The sequence below is a fragment of the Gadus morhua genome, chromosome 16, assembly GCF_902167405.1.
Source record: "Gadus morhua chromosome 16, gadMor3.0, whole genome shotgun sequence".
NCBI lineage: Eukaryota > Metazoa > Chordata > Actinopteri > Gadiformes > Gadidae > Gadus > Gadus morhua.
The window spans coordinates 22425948-22442612 of NC_044063.1; the positions used below are offsets into that span (position 1 = coordinate 22425948).

Consider the following 16665-nt stretch of genomic DNA (forward strand, 5'->3'; position numbering starts at 1 on the left):
CACACAGCATTCAATATTCCCCTGTATTTCACAACCACAGCCAGGCCAACGGGATTGAGGTGATGAAAAGTGAGAAAGAAAATGTGCTGCAAACAACATCACTCACGCTTCTAAGGATAATACTAAGGATAATACTAAGGATAATACTTTTAGGAAGCAAAGAGCGTGTGTGTGTGTGTGTGTGTGTGTGTGTGTGTGTGTGTGTGTGTGTGTGTGTGTGTGTGGTGTGTGTGTGTGTGTGTGTGTGTGTGTGTGTGTGTGTGTGTGTGTGTGTGTGTGTGTGTGTGTGTGTGTATGGGGGGGGCGGTGGCAGGTCAGAAGCAGAGATATTGATGATTCCTTCTGGTGCCTTTCAAAAAACTTGAATATTATGGAAATCTGTTATTATTGATAGTTGTTATTTCTTTCTTCCCTGAAGCGAGGGCTCAGATCTCTGTGGGTAAAGGAGCCATTTGTTCCGACCTGCTTTTACAGTGAGTTGAAAAATCAGAACTCTCAAAAGTTTCCTGATATGGTTTTGTTTGTTTTGTAATGTCCTCCATTGCCCTAAAGAAACATCCCACCATGGGATTAATCCTTAGGAGACACAAAGGCCACCTTTCACAGTCAAACTCAACAGTGCTTGTGTTGGCAATTGTATTTTCCTTTATCAAAGATTAAACCCTCATGATTTGATGATTGACAAAATTATTACCCTTGGTTAAATGAAACTGACTCATAAGGAAGTGGTAGTGATTAGGAAAGGGACTTGTTTTTGTTTTTCCCCAGAGAACTGAATCGGGTAACTGAAACCCTAAAAAACCTGTTTAACTGAAGCTATACATGCAACCAGTATTTATATAAGAATCAGTATTTTTGTTTTAATTTAAGAAGTCCAGACGGAGGGAGTTAGGGAGGGGAAGTATGATAACTGGAATTGCTATGTGTTGGCCTACATATGACAGAGGATAAGCGATGCTTCGATGCACTGTGGTTATCTGTGAGGTTACACTGCCACCTGGTGGCCGACCACGACCGGTTGCTCTATTCCTGGTTGAGTCAGTGTAGTCCGTCTAATAGTCTAGTCGTAATTTCTTGAACCCAGAAATTTTGAGTACCCTAAAGTTTTATTGCAGAAATGTCATCTATAGGCCAAATGGATGGAATTGAACTTGGTTGCTAAAAGTTGCACTTTGGGCAATTTGCATAATTAGCATAATAAGCTAATTATGGCGAGACACCACAGGTGCATAGGGTAAAAATATTTAATAATAGATATCACCATGGAACTTTCTTGGTTGATTACTTATGTTAAGATGAGAAAAAAATGAATTGCATTTTTTTGGTATTTTAATGTTTAAATATGCAAATGCAGCCATATCTCATAAAACCTCATACAAAGATGCAAAATAACTATATACAGCATGCAAATACACACACACCAAAAATATTTATATACAGCAAAAGACAGAACTTTAAACAACATGCACACAGACAAACACACAATAACTATATACAAGACCTATATACAGCAAAAGAAAGAACTATATATTACACAGCATGCTTACAGGACACACACAATAACTATACAAGAACTGCAAACAGCATGCACACACACACACACACACGCTGTAAAATAACTATATACAGTACACACACACACACACACACACACACACACACACACACACACACACACACACACACACACACACACACACACACACACACACACACAAACACACACACACACACACACACACACACACTTTTACAACAAGAACCACACAATCCCACTCAATAGCCTTCACCATCTTCCTCATTCCCGTCAGTCTCATCTTCTTGGTCTTTTTGGGTATGTACATGTATTGTGAATGGGTTGCAGCAGCAGACATCACCCCCTTCACACTTGCAGTAGTCAGTATGTCAGCATGGCAGCTGCAGTTTCCTTTGCTGCAGGTCTTCAATGGGCTGCAGCTACAACTGGTGACATCAAGCTGATTTATTGGAGCCACTGCCTGGAAGGCAAGAGCGGGCATGACAGCCCCTTCTTTAGCAACCTCCCACCCAAACGTACTGATGTCTATGGCCTCTGCAGGAGGCTCTCTCTGACCTGCAGCCTTCCACAACATGACCTGAAGATGAGCACGCAGTATGTGCAGCATCAGGTTGGCATCAGTTGGAGGATCTTCTTAAGTTTGGGAGGCTTTTTTGCTGCGACTGTAGATCTGGTAGCGAGTTTTATTCATCGACTTGGCCTTCTTCTGCCCATACAGTGCGATAAAGAACTCTGTCCCAGTATCTTTTAGGTCACTATGAGTGGCATCAGGTTTCCCAAGCACTGTATTGAGACCAAGAATGTTTTTTCCTAGGAGTACTTTCAGCGCAGATGTCTTGCCCTTGCCACAGGGATAGGAGCCAGTGTCACATCCCGACAGCGCATGCATCCCCAGGAGACCTTGACATCTGTCACCCAATCCTCTGATGGTGGCATTTATATCCAGGATGGTGCCATTCCACTTCTCCATCTGCACTGTTGATTGAACATTGGCCTTCCATGCCCAGTACACCAACAGAACAAATACGTCAGTGTCATCACTTAGGATACGTATTGTCGGAGACCCTGCTTCAGCTGCTTGCAGCATGTAGCTAATGAGGGTGATGTCAGCCCCCTCATGCTTCACAATGCAGTCTGTGTGGTTCACAAATAAGATGTTATGAGTGTTGAGGTCAAATGTGCACAGAAGGCGCGATAACTGGGTCTTAGTTTATGTGCTCTTCATCACAGCTTCTCGACAAGGAAGGGGTGTGTTGACTGTCTAGCTTATAATCAATTGCACCAATAACTCCTCGCCTTCTCCTCTCATGATCCTTAGCAGTGGGTTCATCATTGTAGTGGTCAAAGATGACGAGGGTCTCAATAACTCCTGCTGCAGTATAGGCATTGGAGAGGCGTGAATTGATGCTTGAGGCAATGTCCTTAATCGTACCTGCCACTGGCCAGACCATGTGATAGAGCAACTGACTTCCATCAACTAGAATAACATTGGGAAGTGGAGCATTTTCATCAGGTACTCCCAATCTTTTGACAAGGACAGACTTGTCACCCTTCCTCAGGCAACCAAATTCATCAATGAGTGATGGTGGAACTGGACTGAGCTCATGATCAAAAACATCTTTCAACTCTATGCCACGCTGCTGCCCCACGACTAAGAGTCGAGCAAAGAGGGCCTCCATGCCATAGATAGGCTTGCCTTTCACAGTCAAAGCTTTCTTCATCACCTCCATGGTTGTGATTCTCTTACCAATGGGGCTATGGAAGCCTTCAGGAAGAGAATCTGCAGAATCTTTGCACTGCTGTTCACCAATGTGAAGAGCATTCTGCACGTTCACCGAGTCTGGTGCCGCTTATCCATTCCCGATGTTGTAAAGAATTTGCTGGTTCTCTTTTAACGGATGAGAAAGTTGCTGGAACTCCTCCATGATTTTATTGCGATCTCCTCGATCAATTTCTTGTCTTCTCTCACCTTCCTCCTTATGTTTCCATCTACTCTGCTTCACATTTCCATTCACATGAACATTTTCCTCCTCCTCTGAATTTTCTGGAATGTCCTGATTTACATACATTTCTTCCACTGTCTGGGAAAGGTGGGAGCAAATGGGATGGGAATTGATCCACACTGCAACTTGCACTTCATTGGTTGAGATGCCAACCAAGGAAGTGCACCTGGTCCTTTCCCTTGTTTAATGTAGGTCTGCTCACCAAACTGGTCAGCAGGTACAGGTTCCTACAAGGTTCCTTAAAGGTTTTCACCAACTCAGTCCCCCTTGGAAAAATAATTTTGAACCTGGCTTTTTCACATGTGTGCATGCAAATTAGAGCATATTTAACGAGATATGGCCTCATTCATTTGCATATGTATACATTAAAATACAAAAAACATGCAATACATTTCTTTCTCATCTTATTATAGGTAATCAACTCTGAAAGTTTCATGGTGATATCTATTTATTTATTTATTTACCCTATTCACCTGTAGTGTCTTGCCTTAATTGCCTATGTATGCTAATTATGCTAATTGCCCAAAGTGCAACTTTTAGCAACCAAGTTGAATTCCATCCACTAGGTCTATAGATGACATTTCTGCAAAAAAACTTGAGGGTACTCAACATTTCTGGGTTTACTATTGGGCCTATGGGGATTACGACTAAATGTCGCATCAAAAAGAGATACTCATTCGTCCCATTCCTGGAAGACATTATTGAAGTATACTCTGTATGTGTGTGTGTGTGTGTGTGTGTGTGTGTGTGTGTGTGTGTGTGTGTGTGTGTGTGTGTGTGTGTGTGTGTGTGTGTGTGTGTGTGTGTGTGTGTGTGTGTGTGTGTGTGTGTGTGTGTGTGTGTGTGTGTGTGTGTGTGTGTGTGCGTGTGTGCATTTACCACAGTTTGAAAGTTGGTAAGCAACGAAAGAAATTAGCTATGGACGTGTTGATACGGTTTCTTTGACAATATATCAGATCGTTATTTTACGAATTTGAAAAAGGAAACCTATCCCGATCAAACGCAATAGGCCCTACTAGCGGCGCTAAAGAATTATGATCACGGGAGCTACTGGGGGCTAGATTGTTCATAGCAGGTGCTTATATATTTCAACGCAACAAACAATAACAAATAATACGACACATGATATGCTACGAATCGACCAATGCAATCACATAACAAACACCCATGGTCATCTTCACTTTCGCAAAGGAAAATTATAATTTCATAGTTCAATTTTGTTGATGTCTTCATATATATATATATATATAAATATATATATATATGTGTGTGTGTGTGTGTGTGTGTGTGTGTGTGTGTGTGTGTGTGTGTGTGTGTGTGTGTGTGTGTGTGTGTGTGTGTGTGTGTGTCCAGCCGCCGTTTGTAACTAATAAGAATAACTGCACCACTCACTCCATCCAATAGATGGCGGCATATTCAATAAGTTTCCACCATGGCGATATGCAATCTATATTTGCATAATCTATATTGTATATATTCCATATCATATCATAGATATTTCCATCGTCTTTAGTTTAATTGTCATGAGTTACACAATAAATGAACCAACATTTGAGCTACTTCTATTTCGAAATATTTCTTGTGCTCTAAAATGTTATCTCTAGATAATTATAGTTTTAAGAGCCTTGCTTCTATTATTTTCCATGAGTAAATATAAAGTGACTTTTAACTGCTCTCATATAGCATCATGTTCAAACAAATACACTTCGGCCTATATTTCTTCCTCTATTACAAAATAGAGTAAGTATTTGAAGTTAATATGGTGGCATATTAACAACACGAGTTTAATCTTTATGTTTATAAATAGCAAGAAATACATGTATTCTATCTAAGCGTTGCAGGTAATGCAAATAGAGTTATTGTTACATAAAGTATATCCACCATAGACTGTGAAAAATAAAGTAGGGCTATCAGCATTTAAAACAATTTCCTTTACTCTTTCACTTAAAAATGTCTTGATCTTGCATTTGTCAGGAAACAATACCTTTTGGATTGATTATGTAAGCCCGCTGCACAATTCTTAAGTCTATATTTCTGAATCAGTATTTTGATCTCAGAGTCTTTCCTGAGCCCACAGCCCTGATACGAGGTGTGTAAAGGATCATGTTTCTGTGTGTTGCTTTGTATTTGGAGCGCTGTGTACCATCCCCCCCTTCCCCCTGTCGGTTTCATATTCCCTGTTGTCCACACATTGATATCTCATATCGGAAGTTATGGCCATGGGGCCTTTCCTTTTCCTCACATTCACATCAATACAAGCGTGGAGGCAGGCTTCTTCTGAAACCCATGGGTCAGGGCAGGGCCGGCCCGATGCATAAGCGATACAAGCGGGCGCTTGGGGCCTCCTGACCGCCAGGGGGCCCCCTATCGGAAAAAAAAAATTATAATTAAAAATATTTAAAAATAATAATAATAATAATATTAAATAACTTAAACAAGTGACCTGATTGAATGAAATAAAGATTGCTAACTTAATACGCATTTGCACAGTTGCAAATTATTTATTTAATATGTTTGTGATCGTTTGTTTGTAATACAGAGGCACTATCATTATTTGTTTTTTATTTTTTAATGTTATTTTTGATAATATTAATGTTTGTGTATTTTGATTTCAGTTTAAGATTGCAAATTTACAAATCTGTTGAAAGATCTGTTTATTAAACTGATACTTTAAAAAAAAATACAAATGCTGTTGTATTTAATTATTTTACAATTTAACTTCAGTAAACCACACTTGATGCTTCACTTTGAATATGAAAGTTTAAAATAAATCTGTGATCTAAGTGCCCTCTAAGGTTAAAAGGTGACTGTTTTGGTGTAAATAACGACTATAATAATTCAGGGGTCTATCAAGGGACAAAAGTCTAGAATATTTTTGGCATGAGAGCAACTGAATGAGCCTTCCAGGCCCAAGAGGTCAAGGGGCACTGAAGCCCAAGCCCAAGTCACCATCTCAATAAGTCAAAAAGCAAAATGCTATGAATATGCTTAAATTTAGGTATTTCCCTTCTCCAGCTGGCCATATAAAAAATGCAGGAAATCACATCTACGTAATTCAGTATTAATACAATTGATAATGTCAATTAATTCATTATCAAATCATTGTAGTGTGACATTTTTGTCAATAATCGTCGAGCGCAAATGACTCCGCTAGGTGGGAGGGGGGGCCCCAATATCAAATTCTGCTTAGGGCCCCCGAAAGGCTTGGGCCGGCCCTGGGTCAGGGAGACCACTGGAGACCAGAGGCCACCGGAGGCCACCGGAGACCACCGGAGACCGCCGGTGACCGCTGCAGACCGCTGCAGACCGCTTGAGACCACCGGAGACCACCGAAGACCGCCAGAGACCGCCAGAGACCACCGGAGACCACCGGAGACCGCCACCGGAGACCACAGGAGACCACTGGAGATCATCTTATTCCAACGAGCACATGAGGCCGTTCAATTAAGATATCCTCCTATCACCAGATCATGTTTACTTACCTAATCCATTGATCAATTAAGATACCCACTTATCACCAGACCCTGTTTAGTTATGTCAATCGATTTTAGGAAGATATGGCCTATAACATGTACAAAAAAAACAGTTTAAATATCTCTGTTTGAATTGTATTTTATTGAAAGCATGTTGATTCCTTAGGATGATGCTACATGAGTCCAAACACCTCTACAAACATGTCATCAATCAATAATGTCTATAATGGGGTCTGGGCCCAGAGAGAACTGAGAACCGACTCCTCAGTGTCACTGTATTCACAAAACAGTTCAGCTCAAAAGGTCTCAGGTCGGATGATGACATCACGGTAAAATATGACACGTTGTCTTTCAGCAGAAAGAAGTAGAAATATATATTTGACTTCGACAACCTTGCCAATAGATTCAGCAACCTTGTTCCAATTTGTCCCAGGACGTCCCTATAGGGCACTCGCACGCACAAACACACACACACACACACACACACACACACACACACACACACACACACACACACACACACACACACACACACACACACACACACACACACACAAACAGTGTCATAGTGGTTCGTGTGAATGTCAAATTATGATTAAAATAGCATTAGTAGCCTACAGGAGCAGCTCTATTCGTGAAAACTTTTGACACATAAATAAACGTTCGCTTCGTAGTGAGTGGAAGTGTGAAAGAAGCTTTTGATGACACCACATATCTCCCTCCCTCTCTGAAACCACTGAGCTCTTATAATTACCTGAAGAACAGGTGTCGTAAGTCAGAGTGGAAGAGTCCGCTGTCTGTCAGTCACACCTTGCCGACACAACGTCGGCTCGAACGACTAAAGTTGGGATTTTAACTTATTTAAGCTGATTTATTAAGGGGTTGAGTGTTGTCTTCACACGGTGGGCACAACATGCGGGGACGTTTTAATCGTAAGGACACTTACTGGGAAACTGACGTGCCCACAGCAGTGGAGGTGGAATCCCCAGGCGAGCTGTCCCCTCTACCCGGGGGATCAACCAGCTCGGATTGGCCCGACACCCCCGTGTCTGGGTCAGCTCACACCCATCCGGAGGAACCAGACCCCCCCGTGTCAGGGTCAGCTCACATGGGCTTGGACCACCCTCACCAGAAAAGTAAGTTCGCAATGACGACTTCTTATCCAAATATGAGATGCATTAATATGCATCGACATGCAGGTCATCAGGGTCAGTTATCTTTTGAGTTGTAGTTATTTCAGAGGTACGGAACTATACAGCCTATTAATTGCCTGAAATGACCGTAAAGAGATTTTACATTTTGCGATTTTACGTGTGGATCTCCTCCAGAATATCACAGGGCAGTCTACCTCTAAGGGCGCTCAGTTCTCCAACTATCTCAAAAGGAGACGGACAAAAGTTCACCGATTACTTTCTTCAATCTTTTTTTCGAATGTAGCTCGAGGAATGTAGGCTTATTTCAATGGATGGAAGAACATAACACAAAAAGAAGATACAGAATTTGTGGATTTGTGTGTGACAATTGGCCCATGGGCATACGGCCCCGACTGGATTTAAATAAAGGACTAATTAGTGTCCGTATGTAGAACACTTGATAATGTCTTAACATTAGCACTATTTAACCATTTGGGTGGTCCAAATTGGTGGAGTTTTGGTTATCCAAGTTGTAACACACAATGATAACTCACCATTTAAAATGACCTTAGGCTATTGGTACATTCATTCCCTAAATGCCTTTCAAAGGTGTGTGTTTCTATAATTTGAGTTGTTTGTGACTGAGGCAGTTTCTTTAAGAAACAGGCCAAAGCCACACGGCATGCATATGCCATAAGGGTTATTCCTTGGCTTCCCAACCAGAAGGCATGTTATCATATATCAATGTTGCAGGAAGTAGCCTATTGTATGTGTACCCTCCCTCCTCCTCACAGAGTATTGTATGTGTACCCTCCCTACTCCTCACAGAGTATTGTATGTGTACCCTCCCTCCTCCTCACAGAGTATTGTATGTGTACCCTCCCTCCTCCTCACAGAGTATTATATGTGTACCCTCCCTCCTCCTCACAGAGTGTTGTATGTGTACCCTCCCTCCTCCTCACAGAGTGTTGTATGTGTACCCTCCCTCCTCCTCACAGAGTATTATATGTGTACCCTCCCTCCTCCTCACAGAGTGTTGTATGTGTACCCTCCCTCCTCCTCACAGAGTGTTGTATGTGTACCCTCCCTCGTCCTCACAGACTATTGTATGTGTACCCTCCCTCCTCCTGCTCCCCTCAGGCTCTGACTACAACCTTGAGAAGCGATACCTTGGGGTGCGTGTCAAAATGCCAGTGAAGGACATGCTGAGAAGCATCCGCCTGGCCCAGGGATGTGACCCACAAGAGCTGCAGGTCATTAAACGTATTCCCTTATTTATGGCCTTTTTTATATCAGTGCTTTGGGGAACATAGGTGGGAGTGAATTACATGACATTATTGTTTACAAAAGGCACGCAAACATCCAACCTAGGTGACCAAGCTAGCCATGGATTGGGTGTGTTGTGCCTGAAGCTCAGAGCCCCCCAGGGTGACACACCTGGAGAGGGGGCACTGGGAAGGGCTGCTTGTGTTGGCTGACAGCTCTTATTCATGCAGTGGATGTTTTTGTTTGTGTGTCTGTCCTCACAGGAGAAAAGTCTCAAAAGATCTAAAGGTAAGGAAAATCCCACAGCACCCATGACCGGTTTTAGGAGAGCACAGGCCCACGGCCAGCAGACACCAGCAGCAGACACTGTTTCAAGCAATTGTTGGCATCAGGATAGCCCATTTATTTATTTATTTATTCATCATTAAAGTTAATATTTGTTTTGAACTGAGGCCACATTTGAAACCTTTGAAGAAAAATGAATTGGATTCAGGGTGAAAACATCCCAATGCATATTTCTTCCACAGGAGATAAGAAACGAGTGAATACTTGCAAAGAGCGCCAATCTAACAAGGTGAGTACAGAAGAACTCCATAACTCAACATGTAGGAGGCGTGTGTCGTTGGATTGGGCGGGTGACGTTGAACTGCTGTGACCCGGTTGTCTTGGTTCTCCCAGAGGAAGCGCCCCAATAAAAGCCTCGAGGAGCTGGCTATCATTGTGGAGGTGCTGGAGGAGGACCTCAAAATGGGCAACACTTCCCATCGGCCCTCCGCCGCCTCCAACCCCTCCCCCGCCTTCCTGCTGTCCTTCAAGTCTACGGAGCCCAGCAGCCCTACCTGGGGCGGCACGCCGCCGGGCTACGGCCAGGCCTCCTGCAGCAGCCCCGAGTCGGGGCCCTTGAGCAGCTGTGGCTCGGCCTCCGACCCCCACAGCCCCTCCAGCGACAGCATGAGCGACGGCGGCTCCAGCGATCGTCTGTCCCAATGCCTCCCTTCGTATCAGCAGTGCATGGCCGGTTACCATAGCGCCGCTGACGACAGTGACGGCATGATCCCCAGCCCCGAGTACACGGCGGCCCTCTCCTCGCCGGGCCCCGCTGAGTTCTGGCGAGCAGCTTCTCCCCACAGCCCAGACTTCGCCCCCCCCCCCGGCCACGACCTGTTCAGGGACCACGGGGTCGAAGGCCACTGCGACGACATTGGTGGTCTGGAGAGTGGGTGGTTCAGCTCTGGACACGGCGTCGGTCAGAGCAGCGGCGCCTACTTCGTCAGCCAGCTGCAGAGAGAGGAGAACGAGCTGGAGGACGTGTGTGATAGCAGGTTGCTTGCAACGGACGGACAGGGCAGGATGTAAGTATGGAGTGGATTCATTGCTAGGGTCTTGACTATGGCTTCCTATCCACCCAGCATCAACATGTCCTAACCTAGCAGTAGGGCTGGTACAATGACCGCGTACACTTCATAAGTAGAGGAACAAAAGAATGTAACCAGTAGTAATAGTGTTTCAAACCTGTTTCAGAGTAAAGGTCCAGCTGTGGCCAGGGGCCAGGAACAATGGTCTCACACACAACATTCCACATTCGTCCACATATTTAGCAGCAGATAGCACATTATAATGTAGAAAGAGGCCAATAAGATGTCCTTGTTCATACTTGATAGGATGATGGATTATCTCCTACCATGATGATATGGCCATGGCTGGCTAATGACATCCTTCAGCCTTAATTATCAGATATGTTTTCAGTTCTAACTTAATTTTCCCCTATCCATCTTGTGCGACAGATAGAATATTGTATTAAAAGGCTTTGCTCTCAGATCTTTTCTTAGTGTTCTCCTGTCCTCTAGAGACCCTAATCACAGTCTTCCTCACTCACAAACTAAAAGTCAAGGTTCGTATTAAGCAGGAGAGTGTAGTGTCTTTCAATAGATCTTGTTTTACTGTATAGTCCAATACTATGAAGGGGATCAGAATATGGCCTTTAAACCAGCCCAAACCTGTTCTCACTCCCCCTGCTTGTTGTTGACACTTTTGCTCTGCCTTGCTCCAGGGCTCTGCACCGAGTGGCCTGTCTAGGGAAGAGGGCTCAGGGATACGCCATTGCCAAACGAATGGCGAGCATCCACTGTTTGGACCTCAAGGACTCTGAGGGAATGGTATGGTAGATAAGAATCAATGTTATATGTTGTGTGATATGTGGCGAGATGTAGAAGTATACTGTTGTGTCTTCATATTGTTTATCAAAGTTCTGTTGTACCAGCTCCAATAGCTTACAGATATGATGGCTTTCATTAACATGGAAACATACAGTATATGCACCAAGGAGGGTTTCCTGTGTTATCAGGAGTTAAAGCCTTGCCATGGTGCCATTGCTTCCTGTCCTTATTGACCCTGGGTTTCTCTCCCAGACTTCCCTTCACCTGGCGGCCAGGCACAACCAGCACCTGATGGTGGCTGACCTCATCGGCCTGGGCGCCAATGCCAATGAGAAGGACGCATCTGGGAAGACCTGCCTCCACATCTGTGCTGAGAGAGGCTACATCCGCGTGCTGGAGGTAGTCCCTCTCTCCTTGTTGCTATTAGTTATTTATTGGATTTATTAAAGCACAAAATATTTTACTCACCGCCAATAAATAGTCCATTACCAGAGTTGATAAACAGTTAATCTGGTCATAATCTATTTATGGTTATTCAAAAATATCATGTAAGAAGGAAAGTGGATTCATGTAATGGTAAAAAGAGAAGGATCTGAATGTTTGTGTCAAATGGCTGTATCTTATAAGGCCTAGTTTACCTTACGTTACGTTTACGCTTTTCGAATCTGAATCAAATGCAGTAAACATACCCTTCCCTGTCTGAAGAGCCGTCGGAAGACGAGAACACCATACAATAAACTCAAAAGGCGGTGTACTAAGATAGGTTACGAAGTCACTACTCATGGTTTGACTTTTCAGTCAACCTTTCGGTTTACTGAATGAGAATTTTAAAATACTCCTCATTACTATCATGTAACCTTATTAATTTAAGCAACCAAATTACCTCTCCCAACATATTACCTATGTCTCACATGTGGATGCACAGTACTGTGGGAATTTGCCCAAGGAGGAGACAAACAAAGCGCTTCCAAAACCAGTTCTTCTGGGTACTTCTCACCCTTCAGGGCCTTTTGAGTCCTGTCATATAATTATCACAAGGGTTGGAAATATTCTGTGCATGCCTTATTGGACGGTTAGCGTCAAGAATGCATGTGTCCTGTTTGTTAGGACAGGACACATGCATGTCCTGCAAGTACATGCAGAATGCAAGTAACCTTCTTCCTTTACAATGTGCTTCAAATCATCACTCCCCCTGTTAATGTACACCCCGAGAACATTTCTGCCGACAAGTGAAGTCTAAAGAATGAGGTTTTGCATTCAATGCATTCCTCTGTACTCTTTCATAACTGAAAAGTTTTTCTACATAATGGCGGTAATTTGGTGTTTGATCTTCTTTTCAGGTGTTGAAACACATGATGTCCGATGGCGTGTTCGTCGATATGGATGCCACTGATAACTATGGTATGCCTTCACTTCACTGTGCAATGCAACAGTTTCATGGAACCACCCGATGATATGATCGACTATCAATCTCACCACTATTGGCAAATTCGCTGCAAGAGCTGTTCAACTTTTGAAGAGGAGGTAGCATGGTGTTACAAGTCCTCCCCCCCCTGTGCAGGACTGAGCGTGCTGCAGTGTGCCGCTCTGGGCCTGAGCGCTGCGGTCCAGGAGCTGGAGGGGAGGGCCTGCCTGGGCCGGGCCCGGCTGCACACCCTCCGCAAGGAGCAGATGATGGAGACCCTGGAGTGTCTGCTGCAGATGGACAACCGCCCACCCGCACCGGTCCGAACCGCACACCCTCTCCCTTTAACCAACAGCAGGGCTAGCAGCACAAAGCTAAGATAATAGCTGCGCAAATTACATTCATTTGTTCAATATAGCCATGGACAATATCTAATAATGAACAAGTAGTAAAGAAAAAAGCTTTTTAGTCTCAAAATAACAACAATTAATCATTGTTCATACATATAGGTTGAATATTTTGTGTAAGTAACAAACAATAGAAAAAAAAGTCCATCTGACTCACGTTGTTATCCGGATAATTACAGGCCTTTCAAAGGGAATCATCATTTTGTAGTAGCTGTGCTAAATGTGTCAGGGGGACTAATCGCACCGCTTTTCTTCTGTTAGGGTGGTGCTTACCGAGACACGGCGTTTGATGTGCGCCGTGAAATGGAGCCCGACCAGTTTATGCAAGGACTGAAGTCCTACATAAAGAAAGTGGGTTTGATGTTAATCTTTTTCTGTTGGTTATGTATTAGCTTCCCCCCCCCCCCCATTCTAACAGAAAGCAAATCAATGTTATTGAGTTTTTCTAACTTTTATATTTAATGTGCATGGATTGACTTGAGTCCAATCTTATCTTCTTGGATGTAGGAATGTCTTATCTGACATTGTACGAAGGGAATTTGTCTTGGACATAAAGAAACAATCATGATAATTTAGAGCACTGGGTTCACTGAACCATTTTTTTTTAATCAGCGATCCATATGTCTGATTAATAAATTAAAATGAATGTTTCCACTTTGACCTGGAACGCTTAATAAATACCACATGTCTGATCTCATTTTCAGGGGAACTCCGTGACCAAGACCTGGTCAAACCTTTAAAAGGACCTTCTTTTATACCTGACAGTAATGTTTCGGCGTTTGTTGGAGCTTGAACTTGTCCTGGAAGTTGAAAAAGACGCTTGTGCCATTGAAAACTTCAACTCATTATCTCTGAAGTATTTCCCTTGAGGCCTTTTCTTAATGGCGGTGCTCTTTTCGCTCTAAGGCAAATGTCATTCTCATTATGTCAAGCATCTGACGTCTTATGCAAGGTGGAACAACCTGACTCCGTCAGTTGTGTTTTGGCTTGCGTAACACTTTCAGGTGCCCGTTGGCTGGTTTCTATGAAACTTCCATTGTTTATTACATTGTAGTAACATGTTCTCCATAGTTCGGAACCTTGTGGAACAATCCAATATGGATGGTTTACAAATTGGTAGACCGGCATGTGTTGTTGGTTGAGGTCTAAGTTTTAAACCTCAGCCGGTTCTATTGTGTAGGCTGCCCTGAGCACTTTTAAAATAGTGTCCCCCAGTATGTTACTAAAGTACTATTACCTTACAAGATGAGAGGATTCCCTCCACAAATTTGCTGAACCTATATGAATATCTTTGTTTCTCATATGCATAGATGAATGAAAAATGTGAGTAATGTTTCAATATTTAAAATGTTGACTTTAAAGCAGATGGACTGTGCCATGTCAGAAGAAACCACAGTTCTATGTCCATATTATCCATAGCCATGTTCTTGATAGCGTAACAAACCAGGTGGAGCAATGGTATGCAGCATTATAGCTGTAGCAAAGCATTTTTGACATAGCCATTGTAAACAGCTTAAATATATTTTATCATAATGTATATTTTATAACATTAGGATTCTCTAAATATTCCATATATGATTCTGCTGTGTCTTCCTTTTTTTGGATAAAGTAAGATATGATTGATGTACCACAAGTACATGCTTTCCCCCCACATCTCCTCCTTAATACAGTTGATTTGATCCTGCAATAAAAATCTAGAATTGTGGCCCAATATTTATAGGCAGTAAATGTTATCAGCCATTCTGTTTTGATGTGGTTAAGAGGATGCTTAATCATTTTTTGTTGCCTTAATCGCAAGGCTTACGCATGGGTTCAAGTTAAATATTTAACAGCAAGTTAAAACTGTATATATTTAACAGCTGTTGATCAATAAGTGCATCACTGTTTTGTTAATGTGGAAGCGTAAAACTTTTGTTATTGTTTACTGCATTACCTTTTATTTTATCAGGGGAAAACATTAAAGGCTCACATGTGAATGTAGCCATTTCAATAATTTCAATGACTTTCTTCGAGTACTCAGCATTTTGAGAATCCCACATGCAGTGTATCACAATGACCTGCTCCCCATTTCCCATTTATTTCAACACTGTCATGAACACGTGTCTGTTTATACAATATATATGTGTACAATATTATGTGCAATATATTACTTTTATTTTTTGGGATGGTTATATAGTTTTGTGTGCGTATAAAGTGGGTTATATTGAGGGTTAGTTGGGATGGTTATATAGTTGTGTTTGCTTAGGTTATATTGAGGGAAAGTTGGGATGGTTACATAGTTTTGTGTGCTAACACAGTGGGTTATATTGAGGGTTAGTTGGGATAGTTATATAGTTTTGTGTGCGTGTACAGTGGTTTGTATTGATGATTTATTAGCTTGCTGATTATATTACGGTTTCTTTGATCATGAGTAGAAATTAAAGTCTGACCAAAGTAAATCCCAGCATTATGTTGATTGCTACAGTAACAGAAGCTAACATACCTTGCGAGGTGTACCAGCACTCTCTTGTAAAATAGATTTTTTTATCTCAATGAGACTTCTCCTGGTTAAATAAAGGTTAAATAAAAAAATAAAATATGTTTATTTACATATGATTGATTCAATTACCATCCAATATTATAGCGTGTACACCCATATTCACCATTACACCACCCCTCCATTCCCACCCATATTCACCATTACACCACCCTTCCATCACCACACATATTTAGCAATACACCACCCATCCATATTCACCATTACACCGCCCATCCATCAACACACATATTCACCATGACAACACCAATATTCTGAATTAGACTACCCTTTTATCTCCACCCATATTCACCATTACACCACCCCTCCTTCCCACCCATATTCACCATTACACCACCCCATCCATATTCACCATTACACGACTATCCATCCCCATCGATATTCACCATAAGACCACCCATATTAACCATAAAACCTCTCATATCCACCATTACACAATGTATCTTTCCCACCCATATTTACTATTGCACCACCCATATTCACCAATACACCACCCATCCAACCCATCCCGATTCACCGTAACACCACCCATATTCACCGTCGCACCACCCATCGAACCCTACCAATATTCACCATAACACCATTCTTTTCCAGCCTTACACCACTTTTATTCAGCATTGCACCAACCATATTATCATAACAACACCCCTGCAGTCCAACTATGACACACACATTTGATGAGTGATTTGATATTGACTCACTTTGGAAACAAGTTCAAACACACCAGGCACACCTACAGGTGACACACA

The 16665-nt window shown here is 42.5% G+C and overlaps 1 protein-coding gene across 1 annotated transcript; it reads left to right on the plus strand.

Moving 5' to 3' along the window:
• Positions 1-7752: 7752 nt before the first annotated feature.
• On the plus strand, positions 7753-15813 carry zgc:113279 (uncharacterized). The gene is made up of 11 exons (XM_030337348.1): positions 7753-8149; positions 9287-9399; positions 9676-9700; positions 9940-9986; positions 10091-10764; positions 11463-11568; positions 11821-11967; positions 12909-12969; positions 13130-13293; positions 13642-13731; positions 14085-15813. The coding sequence occupies exons 1-11, from the start codon at positions 7927-7929 to the stop codon at positions 14118-14120; spliced, it is 1686 nt and encodes a 561-aa protein (XP_030193208.1). The 5' UTR covers positions 7753-7926; the 3' UTR covers positions 14121-15813.
• Positions 15814-16665: the final 852 nt, after the last annotated feature.